At 47.8% G+C, this 12,819-nt stretch overlaps 1 protein-coding gene across 4 annotated transcripts in view; it reads left to right on the forward strand.

The window, feature by feature from the left end:
• Positions 1-247: 247 nt before the first annotated feature.
• The window catches only part of TMEM120B (transmembrane protein 120B), a 47,845-nt gene continuing 35,273 nt past the window's right edge, over positions 248-12,819 (forward strand). For all 4 annotated transcript variants that reach the window (XM_059039583.2, XM_067015886.1, XM_067015887.1 and 1 more), the window contains exon 1: positions 248-502. In XM_059039583.2, coding sequence (XP_058895566.1) covers positions 434-502 — 69 coding nt within the window. In that variant the 5' untranslated portion in view covers positions 248-433. The remainder of the gene's footprint in view (positions 503-12,819) is intronic.

Raw genomic sequence — 12,819 nt, forward strand, 5'->3', positions numbered from 1 at the left:
CTCCCTTCTACCTCCCGACCCCAGACACCCCCGATACACACAATTTAAGTAAAATAAGCTCTACAAACGCGGTTTGCGGACAAGTTCCCCACCCAAACTAGGCGAGAGAGATTCTGGAGGCGCAGAAGCATTCCCAAGGTGGGCAGCAGTAGACCCTACCAAGTTCTGCAAAGCTAGAACAATCCCCCGGCAGGCGCCCGGCGCGCGGGGGCGGAGCCGGGGCGGAGCGTGCGCATGCGCAGGGCCTGACTCCCGGCGAGGGGTGGGGCGGGCACCAGGGCCGGAGCTGTGACGTCAGGTGCGCGCGTGGCTCCCGCTGCGCAGGAACAGCTGGTACCTCGGAAGGCGGCCGGCGAGCGGACAGGCGTGGGGTGCTGGTGGCCGGCCGCGCCACGCCGCAGGAGCAGCCGCCTCCGCCTTGCACCACTGCACCATGGCCGGCCAGCTGGAGCGTTGCGAGCGCGAGTGGCACGAGCTGGAGGGAGAATTTCAGGAACTGCAGGTAGGACCGGGCCACCTAGTCCTGAAACTCTGCTACCTGATGTGCAGGGTATTCCCCTTCCTGCTTGCCCAGCCCGGGCGGTGGGAACCATTAGGGCCCAGAGGTTGCCCCTGGCTGGGCCCTGGGGGCTGGTGGTCCGCGTGAGCCAGCCCCCTCCCATCTCCCAGTATTTCAGTTTTTCATTCCCTTGGGGCGCCGAGTCGAAGCTCCCCATTTCCCCCGCCCTCGCGCCGGCTCTTGGCTCCGCGCACCTCCTTCGCTGCAGAAAGTTGGTCTTTGGCCTCTGAGGGGAAGTTCCAGGCGTGTCCATGTGGGGGAGGCCGGAGGGGACAGGTATGTTTGGAGACTCAAAGAGAAAGCCCAGCGCCCACCTCCTCAGGGATCTCCCCTGACCCCACCGCCGCCCTCCAGCTTTCGGCAGCTCCACTCCTCCTTTACTCTAGCGGGCCAGCCCTCTCCTCTGCAGCTCCATTTTGAGAGATGTGCTTGGGAGCCATTCACCTTGAACCCGTAGACTTTGCTTAGGGGTTAGAGACCCCTGTTCTCAGTCTTTGGGGCTCCTGTGTCTGTGCCTGCCTCTCCGATGCTGCTGCAGGCCGAGTTTGGCGTTATGGATGACATCTGTCACTTGTGACAGCTGGGTTGCCTCCTTTAGTGATAGAGGCTGCTCCCAGCCCTCACCCATTTGGCCCAGAGCCTTACACTGGGTGGGGTGAGGGCGGGTGTAAGAGGCCCCTTGAGAGAATAGCATTGCCGCTGCGCGGGCCTGGCAGGAGGAGTTGTTTCTGATAGGAGGTTCGCAGAGGCCTCAGCTACCTACCTTGGTGACTGAAGACGCCTCAGGAAACCTTAGGGTTGGCCAAGAGGGATGCCTGGACCATTTTTGGAGATGAGGCTGTTCCCTCCCCAGCTACCGGGATTGTGTCTGTTTTCTCCAGAGTTGGGCTCTGTTTGCCTTAAACCTCATGGAACACCCCAGCCCGCTCCTTCTTGTCCCAGCTGGAGCAGTGACATTTTCTCTGTCCATGTATCTCTTGTCTGCAGTTTGGTTGGCCTCTTACTGTGTCCAGAGGAGGGGAGGGGAGATTGGCGAGGGTGTCTGTGATGGGTCTTTCTAGATATGATGTCGTAGGTCCAGATGAATAGAGAGAGGGTTTCTGGAGAGACTGAGCAGGAAGGCAGGTGCTTTTTTAGGCATGAGCACAGAGTAAGGTACCAGAACCAGAAGGGTACTTTTTCTTGGCCTCTCCAGCATGTGTGGGTTTGTGCCCTTTCCTTCAGGCCCAGGGCTTAGGGCCCACTCAGTTCCCAGGGGACCGTTCTGGCTCCACTGCCATCGAGAAGACTCAGCTATTTCTTAACGCTTTGTCCTGCTAGGCTCTCAGGTCATGTCCAGCTGTGGAGCCATAGAGGGTATTAGGGTCGGGAGTGGGAGGAGAGTTTTGCTGTGTGGAGCTTTTGTTGTTCATAATTCCTTTCCCTGGCCCAGCTTTAGACTAGGAGGAGGAGGAGTCTTAACACTTCAGAGCTATGCAATTAATGCAATTAAGAGCAATTAGATAGCTAGTCTTGGCAGGCAGAGGCTGTAAAGGAGACGTTTGATTTGTTGTTATTTTCTTACTTGGTGTCTCTGGGGCTCAGGTGTGTGAGGGACAGAGAGGAATTGGGAATTAACCCTGGATTTTGGTGCACAGCAAGGGTTGTAGAAGGGCTGATTGGGTGGAAACCGTGATGTCTCCTGCTCACGTCTTCGGCAGTGGGGGAACTGGACCGGACTAGGTCTGACTTCTCACCGCTCCCCCCAACCCCCATAATAAATGTGAGAGCTCTGAACTCCTGAGATGGAAGTCTCTGGAAATACGCATATAATAAGTAGGGTATATGTTGTCATTATGTATGTGTTGGGTGGACTTTCAGATACAAGGCATTTGTTGGGGAACAGGGAGGTCACAAGAGGTAGGCAGGTGGGCAAGGTTAACAATAGGATGGGTCTTTTTTTTTTTTTTTTACCAGAAAATCCCAGCCTATCTTAATTTGCTTATATCTGCCTCAGAATCTGGGATTTGTGGGTTTCATGTTCATATCTGTCTGATTCTGTCTTTCTTGGCATGATATATAATATCTGTGTTTTACCTCTTCTTCCCTTTTTCCAGTGAAGGGAGGAAAGAGGAAATCTAATTTCAGATCCTAGAGGATTTGAAAGGTCTTTGGAATTCCTCCCCACCCCTAAAAAGTCATAATCTCTGGGACTTTCTAGAGGAAAGGATCTGTTTTCTTTAGCCTGTGATTTGCATCTGCCAGGGCCTCTCTGGACTCAGGGGAAGGTCGAGTCACCGTGAGGACTTTGGTTTTGCCTGGTTGTGGTTTCGGCCATGCTGGTGAATTGAGCAGCAGTTTGAGACCAGTGCGTGTTTGGCCCTGTGGCCTGTGGTGTGACCACAGAAGGTCACTTACAGATGTGGTGGCAGGTGATTTAATGAGCATTTCCTGTCTTGCATCTCTGGAAACCTGACCTCGTCCCTCTGCACCAAAGAAGGAGGTGGCCCGAAGAGGCCTTTCCCTAACCCTGACCTCACAGAAATGCAGGGGCCTTGTAGGCCATTGTAAGACTTTTTGGCTTTTGTTACCAGTGAAACAGGCATCCCTCTGGCTACTGTGTATAGAATAGACATGAGGCGGACAGGGTAGAAGCAGGAAGATAAGTATTATTTTATTAAAACCCTATTTTAAAAACAAAACCCCTGTGAAATAGATCCTGTTATACCCATCTTACAGAGTGAAAAATATACCCCAAATCACACGGCTTATGAGTACTGGATTCAGGATTCAAACCCAGGCATTGAACATCAGAGTCTATACTCTATTTTATTTTATTTTTAAATTTTTATTAGAGTACAGCTGATTTACAATGTTGTGTTAGTTTCAGGTGTACAGCAAAGTGAATCAGTTATACATATACGTATATCCACTCTTTTTTTTTTTTTAGATTCCTTTCCCATATAGGCGGTTACAGAGTATTGAGTAGAGTTCCCTGTGCTATACAGCAGGTTCTTATTAGTTATCTAGTTTATATAGAGTAGTGTGTATATGTCAGTCCCAGTCTCCCCATTTATCACCCCCCCCATCCCCTGGTAACCATAAGTTTGTTTTCTACATCCGTGACAGAGCCTGTATACTCTTAACCACTACCCAAGGCGGCTCTGTGCTCTGGGCACTCTTTTGTTTCTCTCCCATCTTGCATTGCCCTCTGGGCTTCTTTCCCTAGAAGTGGGTTGTGTGGAAAGAACTCCAGACAGGGGGTCAGGATTCCTAGGTTCAGGCCTGAACTCTGCCACTGTCTAGCATCTGACCTTTAGCAAGCCACCTCTCTGAGCTGTTCTTTATCTAGAAAACAAAGGCTGACAATACTAGCAGCAATGATAAGAGCTGACTGTATGATACATGGATCATTCCATTTAATCTAAACGACAGCCTGGCTTTATAGATGAGAGTGAGGCTAAGAGATGTTAAGTAACTTGAAACTCGAGGAGCCAGAATTTGAACCCAGGCCTGCTGTATCCATCAGATGCTTTTGGGGTTCCTAACACAGTGGGCTCCAACAGTATCCTGAGACCCTTGGCTCTAGAAGGAGACTTCTGGACTTGTGGGGACTCATTTCATTTGTATGGTGCTTTAACATGATGTGTTAGTAAGGATTCTTAGTAGTAAGTGGCAGAAACCCAGTTGAACCAGCTTTAAGCCAAAAAACAAACAGAAAAAAATGTCTTATTGGCTCATGTAGTGGGAAGTCCAGTGGGGAATGGCTTCAGGCAAGGCTGGATCCAGGTGCTTCAGTGATGTCTGTGTGTGTATGTTTCCTCTATGTCAACTTCATTCTCAACAGTCTCTCCCATGTTGTGGCAAAGATGAGCATTGGCAGCCTCAGACTGATATCTACCAGTTCAGCGAACCTCAGAAACAGAGCATCTTCTCTCCTGTAATTCTAGCAGGAGTCCCAGGGCTAACTCTCATTGGCCCAACTTGGGTCATGTGATTATCCCTTACTTAAGCAGACCCTGTGGCACTAATTGGCTGGGTCTTGGTTAACATGTCTTCCCTGGAGCCCAGGACTGGGATAAGTGCTGTTCAAACCACATCAAATAAGAGTGGTGGAGGGGTGGTTCCATGAAGGAAAATCAAAATACTGGTAGTAAAAACAAAAAAAAAAAAACAGAGAAGGGTGCTGGACAGGTATCTTTTTAGGGGTAATAGAAACAGTCTATATCTGTGTCTCACAAACTGTGTTAAGGCACCTCTAAGGAGCTGCAGCAAGCTCACAGGGGCACTATGGGATAATTTAAATTTTCAAGGGAAACACAATATCTGTCATTAAAAAGAATGTTTCACACATCTTTTAAATAATGTCATATCTTTGTGAAGTTGGGTTTTTGGGGCTGATTAAAATCAAATACTATGTGAAAATCAATTTAGAACAAGAAATGAGGATGACAGTGTCCAATCTATTCCCAAGATTTGAGATTTTGTGCAGAGCCCGACAGGCACACACATCCGTAAATAATTTTGGTTACTTCTGAATGAAATAAAAATACTTTTGTCGGGCTTCCCTGGTGGCGCAGTGGTTGGGAGTCCGCCTGCCAATGCAGGGAACACGGGTTCGTGCCGCGGTCTGGGAGGATCCCACATGCCACGGAGCGGCTGGGCCCGTGAGCCGTGGCCGCTGAGCCTGCGCGTCCGGAGCTTGTGCTCCGCAACGGGAGAGGCCACAGCAGTGAGAGGCCCGCGTACCGCAAAACAAACAAACAAAAAAATACTTTTGTCAATTTCTGTGTATTCTTTTTTTCCCAAGAGGCTACTAAGTTGGTAGGACATAAATACTTTTCAATTATTTTGGCTTAAGGACTCTGTGAAAAGTTTACTGAGACACTAAGGGTGTGGTGAACCAACCAAGTTTGAGAACCTTTGTTTTATGTCCTGATCGTGGTGGTGGTTACACAACTATATGTATTTGCCAAAATTCATTATGTACACCTGAAAATTGGTGAATTCATATGTAAATTCTACCTGTAAAGCTGATTTTAAAAAAACCAGTACATGCCTGTTACATATATCTCATCCCCTAGTTCTTCCACAACTGAGGAAACTAAGAAGTGGCAGACTCTGGACATGAAGGCAGTCTGACTCTCAAGCCTAATCACTTAACCATTATGTTATCCTGTCTTCCAAATGGCTGACATGCATGCTGATGCCCTCACTTACTGCTCCTATAACAGACATTTCTAATCGATCCTGGCACATGAGTCAGAATCTTTCCCGGTATAGAACTGATACAGTTCAGGTGAAGTCAACTTGCCATCTTTGGTAGTGTTTCCATGCCGTACTGAGTCTTAGTTCAGTATATTCAGCATTTAGAAATCTTTATTTGATGTTGATTCCTTGGAAGGAGAACTATATAAATGCAGTCTCTTGAAAACTTAGCACCAGCCAGACCTGTAAGTGACCACATTTTAGTGATGGCCATGGCTCTGTTGCAGTCTGCTGGGTTGCCCACCAACTTGCAATGCTCCTAGACCAGGGCCCTGTCTGAAAATGGCATGTGATTCCATTGCCGGCAATTCTTTCTTTCTTTCTTTCTTTCTTTTTTAAAAATTTCCGGCCACACTGCGTGGCTTGCAGGATCTTAGTTTCCCAACCAGGGATAGAACCATGCCCCCTGCAGGGTTCGGTCTCCTAAGTGTGGACTCCTAAGTGCGGACTCCTAACCACTGGACCGCCAGGGAATTCTTTTTTTAAAAAAAAAATATTTTCTGATTTCTTTTTTTTTTTAAATTTATTTATTTTTGGCCGTGTTGGGTCTTCATTTCTGTGCGAGGGCTTTCTCCAGTTGCAACGAGCGGGGGCCACTCTTCATCGCGGTGTGCGGGCCTCTCACTGTCACAGCCTCTCCCATTGTGGAGCACAGGCTCCAGGCGTGCAGGCTCAGTAGTTGTGGCTCACGGGCTTAGTTGCTCCACGGCATGTGGGATCTTCCCGGACCAGGGCTCGAACCCGTGTCCCCTGCATCGGCAGGCGGATTCTCAACCACTGCGCCACCAGGGAAGCCCGGGAATTCTTGATTGCCGGCAGTTCTTGCAATAAACGTTGACTCAGGAGTTGTGACTCAGCCAAGTTGTGTTAAAAGGGCATCTCTAGATGTTTCACAGCTGGGCTGCGACTGGGACTCATTACCCTCGTCTTCCCAGTGGGGCAGAGTTTGGGGCCTCAGAGTACAGGAGAGGCGGCAGATCTGCAAATCTTCCAGCAGAAGCTCAACTGTTTGTGTCTCCCATACATGGTATGAAAGGATGGTAATCAGACATGTAGGAAAGGAGCTCTGGGTATCTCAGCTTACAGAGCCAATGTTAGTGTCTGTCTGTCTCTCTCTGATCTAGTCTACATTTTTATAAGTAATACATATCCACACAGTTAAAAACTCAAATAGGAGATATGTATAAGGATTGTGTAACAGCTGAAAACTGTCCATCAGAATGGATAATTCCACTGAACATCCATAGAGTGTGGTATGAAGATCCGAATGAATAAACTAGAGCTACATGTATCAACATGGATGAATGTTTTAAAAAGAAAAGCAACATTGGGAGGAGATATGGGGATATATGTATGTGTATAGCTGACTCACTTTGTTATAAAGCAGAAACTAACACACCCTTGTAAAGCAATTATACTCCAATAAAGATGTTTAAAAAAAAAAACACCAAAACCTCAAAAATAAAAAACAAAACAGCAACATTGAGTGAAAGCTTCCCTGGTGGCGCAGCGGTTGAGATTCCGCCTGCCGATGCAGGGGACACGGGTTCGTGCCCTGGTCCGGGAAGATCCCACGTGCCGCGGAGCGGCTGGGCCCGTGAGCCATGGCCGCTGAGCCTGCGCGTCCGGAGCCTGTGCTCCGCAACGGGAGAGGCCACGACAGTGAGAGGCCCAAGTACCACAAAAAAAAAAAAAAAAGTTGCCAAGGGGTACGTATAGTATGACATGTATAATAAAGTTAAAAGCATTCAAAACAGCACTATGTTTTGCTTACTGATACATGTCTATGTAGTACAAATATCAAGACCTGCAAGGGAGTGATATGGGCCAGATTCAGTATAGTGGAGGTTTGGGCCCTGGCAGGAAGCAAATGACTCTTCCGAATGGGTGTCACTGAAAAGAGTGTAAGGAAGGGCCTATTTACAGAGGTGTGGCAGTTTAAAGACGAGGTCCCTGGAGTCCTCATCCTAAAGGGGCAGAGGGAAGGGGCAGTCCCCAGAGCTTGTTGCAGGGAAAGGGGAGCTGCAGGGCAGGAGCTGCAGCGGTCCAAAGCTGTAGCAAAGCAGGGAGGAGGCAGGAGGAACCAATAGCCCAATAGCCCAGTCTCCACCCCCCACGCCCCGCCCTGCTCTCCAGTCTTCTGTCCTGGCATCCCATTGGCTAGGTAGGAGGCAGGGCAAGGGAACCTGGGAGATGCAGTCCATAGAGGTCAACCTCCCAGGGCACAGAGAAAGACAGAATTGATCTGAGGTAGGCGTGGGGGTGGACATAACCAGCACAGAGGTTCCCCTCTTTGGGGGCAGCAGATGGGAATACCATGTAGAAAGAGTACATAGGGCCTTTCAACTCTTCGTGCCCTATTCTTAAACTGAGGGTGAGACTATGGGTATTAAGGTTATATTTATTTTCTATTATATGATTTTGTCTTTTCAATATGCCTGAAATATTTCATAATAAAATGAGCAGGAGGACTTCCCTGGTGGCTCAGTGGTTAAGAATCCGCCTGCCAGTGCAGGGGACACGGGTTCGAGCCCTGGTCCGGGAAGATTCCACATGCCGCGGTGCAACTAAGTTCATGAGCCACAACTGCTGAGCCCGCGTGCCAAAAAAGAAAAAAAAAAAAAAAAAAAAAAAAATGAGCAGGAGACCACAAAGTAACCTAACACTACCAAAAGGCTTATTAAAAATAAATAGTCTTGGGCTTCCCTGATGGCGCAGTGATAAAGAATCCGCCTGCCAATGCCCTGGTCCGGGAAGATCCCACGTGCCGCAGAACAGCTAAGCCCGTGCGCCACAACTACTGAGCCTGCATTCTAGAGCCCACGAGCCACAACTACTGAGCCCACGTGCCACAACTACTGAAGCCCGCACACCTAGAGCCCGTGTTCTGCAACAAGAGAAGCCACCACCTGCGCACTACAACGAAGAGTAGCCCCTGCTCGCTGCAACTAGAGAAAGCCCAGCGCACAGCAACAAAGACCCAACGCAGCCAAAAATAAATAAATAAATTTATTTTAAAAAAATAGTCTCAGTCATTTATGTGGTTATGACCATGCAAATATCATTTACTGAAGAATCAAGTAGTGTATAATGCTTGCATTTTCTCTCGGAGATTTTTCTTTTAATTAATTTATTTATTTTTGGCTGCATTGGGTCTTTGTTGCTGTGCGCAGGCTTTCTCTAGTTGCGGCGAGCAGGGGCTACTCTTTATTGCGGTGCGTGGGCTTCTCATTGCGGTGGCTTCCCTTTGTTGCAGAGCAGGGGCTCTAGGCGCGTGGACTTCAGTAGTTGTGGCACGTGGGCTCAGTAGCTGTGGCTCGTGGGCTCTAGAGCGCAGGCTCAGTAGTTGTGGTGCACGGGCTTAGCTGCTCTGCAGCATGTGGCATCTTCCCAGGCCAGGGCTCGAATCCATGTCCCCTGCATTGGCAGGAAGATTCTTAACCGCTGCGCCACCAGGGAAGTCCAGCATTTGATTCTTTGCTGACAATATTTACCTTATAACTATACTCTTTCCCCCTGCTTCCAAAGCTCCATCTTTAGATATTTTATCAAGTGTGTCTCTTTTTTAAAAAAAATATATCTTTATTGGAGTATAATTGCTTCACAATACTGTGTTAGTTTGTGTTGTATAACAAAGTGAATCAGCCATATGCATACATATGTCCCCATATCCCCTCCTTCTTGAACCTCCCTCCCATCCTCCCCTATTCCACCCCTCTAGGTCATCGCAAAGCACTGAGCTGATCTCCCTGTGATATGCTGCTGCTTCCCACTAGCTATCTGTTTTGCATTTGGTAGTGTATATATGTCCATGCTACTCTCTCACTTCGTCCCAGCTTACCCATCCCCCTCCCTGTGTCCTCAAGTCCATTCTCTACATCTGCGTCTTTATTCCTGTCCTGCCTCTAGGTTCTTCAGAACCTTTTTTTTTTCTTTAGATTCCATATATATGTGTTAGCATATAGTATTTGTTTTTCTCTTTCTGACTTACTTCACTCTGTATGACAGACTCTAGGTCCATCCACCTCACTACAAATAACTCAATTTCGTTTCTTTTTATGGCTAGTAATATTCCGTTGTATATATGTGCCACATCTTCTTTATCCATTCATCTGTTGATGGACACTTAGGTTGCTTCCATGTCCTGGCTATTGTAAATAGAGCTGCAATGAACATTGTGGCACATGACTCTTTTTGAATTATGGTTTTCTCAGGGTATATGCCCAATAAAGGGATTGCTGGGTCATATGATAGTTCTATTTTTAGTTTTTTAAGGAGAAATGCAAATCAAAACTACAATGAGGTATCACCTCGCACCGGTCAGAATGGCCATTATCAAAAAATCTAGAAACAATAAATGTTGGAGAGGGTGTGCTGGAAAGGGAACCCTCCTGCACTGGTGGTGGGAATGTAAAATTGATAACAGCCACTATGGAGAACGGTATGGAGGTTCCTTAAGTGTGTCTCTTTTCTTTGCCTGGTCTTGAACTAGATCGTTGGGGGGTTGGGACTTGCTTCGGGCAGCAGAATAGAGTCCTTTCTTCCATAGCTGCTTGTTTGCTTTGGTGCCCCCAGCACTCTGGGTTATTTTTGGAGGTAGCAACTTGAAGTGGGAGTCAATCACATTTAATAAGCTGGTACTCCTTGCACTGTGTGCAGAGACCCGACTCCCAGTTTTTGGCGAGTGTCTCCCTTGCTCCAATACACTGCTGCCTAGTTTAGAAATAAAAATAGTGGTTTGGCATTCTGGCATTTTCTTCGAAAGTTAAACATATGCTTACTATATGACCCAACAATTCTATTCCTAGGTGTCTCTCCAAGAGAAAGGAAAATATGTATCTACACAAAGACTTGTACATGAATGTTCATGGCAGCATTATACATAGTACCCCAAAAGTGGAAATAACCCCAATGCTGAAAAGCTGGTGGATGAATAAACAAAATGAGATATAAATGCTGAGTAGTAATACAAATTGATACATACTACAACATAAATACACCTCAAAAACCGTATGCTACGTGAAAGAAGACAGACGCAAAGCAACATATTGTATGATTCCATTTATGTGAAGTATCCAGAAAGACGAATCTTTAGGGACAGAAGGTGGATTCGTGTTGCCAGGAGCTGGGAGGAGGGAAGAGTGGGGGGCGAGTCCTCAGAGACTCTAGGGATCTCACTGGATAACGGAATGTTTTAAAACTGGAGGCGGTGATAGTTGCATAACTTGGTAAGTGTATAAAAATCACTGAATTGTACACTTAAAATGAGAACTTTATGGCACGTAAATTATACTTCAATAAAGTTGTTAAAAGATGATGGTTTAGGTTCTTGGTTTGGTAGGAAAACACCCAACATGGTTGGTTGTTCAGAGATCTGCATTTTTACGTGCCTGTGTAGTTTTTGGCTTTTGATGAAGGAGTTTTTCAACCGGGCTCCAAGTCCTTGTTTTTGGCATCTTTAAAATGACAGTGCCCAGGGCAGGAGCTTGGTAATAATGAGTCCAAGATTTATGGCTTCTCTTCTTACCTAGTGTGGTTAACTGTGCCCAGATGGAAAGCTCTGTTCTTTGGCATGTGAATCTAGATTCTGACACTTGCCTCTTAAATGAAGACACTCAAACCCAAACTGGCAAAGCCAAACAGAATAAAATGGCATTTGTTTGCTTACATTAATAGGGAAGTCAAAGGTGTACCGCCTTCAGATATAAGCCGATCCAGGGGCTTAAATGAAACCATCAGGGCTCGGCCTTTGTTTGCCTCTCCATCCTGTTTTCCTCTCAGTTGGGTTCATTCCCAGGCAAGGCAGCCCCATTAGCTCTGGGCTTATATCCTGCTACCTTGAGAACTAGGGGGAAAAGAGTTTCTTTTTTTTTTTTTTTCAACAGTTCTGGTAAAAACCCCACCACTGAGGTCCGTTGGTTTTGTTTCTTTTTTTTTTTTTTTTTTTTTTTTTTTTTTTTTTTTTTTGCGGTATGCGGGCCTCTCACTGTTGTGGCCTCTCCCGTTGCGGAGCACAGGCTCCGGACGCGCAGGCTCAGCGGCCATGGCTCACGGGCCCAGCCGCTCTGCGGCACGTGGGATCCTCCCGGACCGGGGCACGAACCCGTGTCCCCTGCATCGGCAGGCGGACTCTCAACCACTGCGCCACCAGGGAAGCCCGGTCCGTTGGTTTTGAATGCTCGCCCCTGAGTCAACCAGCCTGGTCAGGAGGCTGATATTCTGATTGGCCGGGCCTGGGTCATTTGCCCTGGAACCTGGGGTAAACCTGCTCCTAGCCAGATCTCATGGACTGAGTGTTGGGGAGGGATGGAGCTCCAAGGAAACCATAGGGACATTAACCAGAAAGGGAACAGCTGCTGAGCTGGCAAAACAACAGAAAGCTCCCATCTGGCGACTAGTTGCATTCAAGGCCACAGGGCCGACTGGATGAAAGGCAGGATTGGATGTGCCTCAGTGTGGCTCATCCTGCTCCTGGGAAAAAACATCTCAAAGCACGAGAGTCCAGTTGAGGGTCTGTGGGGGCTTCCCTGGTGGCGCAGTGGTTAAGAATCCGCCCGCCAACGCAGGGGACACGGGTTCCAGCCCTGGTCCGGGAAGATCCCACGTGCCGCGGAGCAACTAAGCCCGTGCGCCACGACTAGTGAGCCTGCGAGCCACAACTACGGAGCCCAAGTGCCACAAGTACTGAAGCCCACGTGCCGAGAGCCCATGCTCCACACTGAGAAGCCCGCGCACCGCAACAAAGAGTAGCCTCCACTCGCCACAACTAGAGGAAGCCCGCGTGCAGCAATGAAGACCCAACGTAGCCCCCCAAAAAAAAAAAGAAAGAGAGAGAGAGAGAGACAGCTGTTGTAAAATGGTACAGCCTCTCTGGAAAACGGTATGGCAGTTCCTTGAAAAAGTTAAACATGGGTTACCTTATGATCCAGAAATTCTACTTCTGGTTATATACCCAAAAGAATTAAAAGGAGGGACTCGAACAAATATTTATCCACCCGTGTTCATAGTAACGT

The sequence above is a fragment of the Kogia breviceps genome, chromosome 15 (assembly GCF_026419965.1).
Source record: "Kogia breviceps isolate mKogBre1 chromosome 15, mKogBre1 haplotype 1, whole genome shotgun sequence".
In the NCBI taxonomy this organism is placed as follows: Eukaryota; Metazoa; Chordata; class Mammalia; order Artiodactyla; family Physeteridae; genus Kogia; species Kogia breviceps.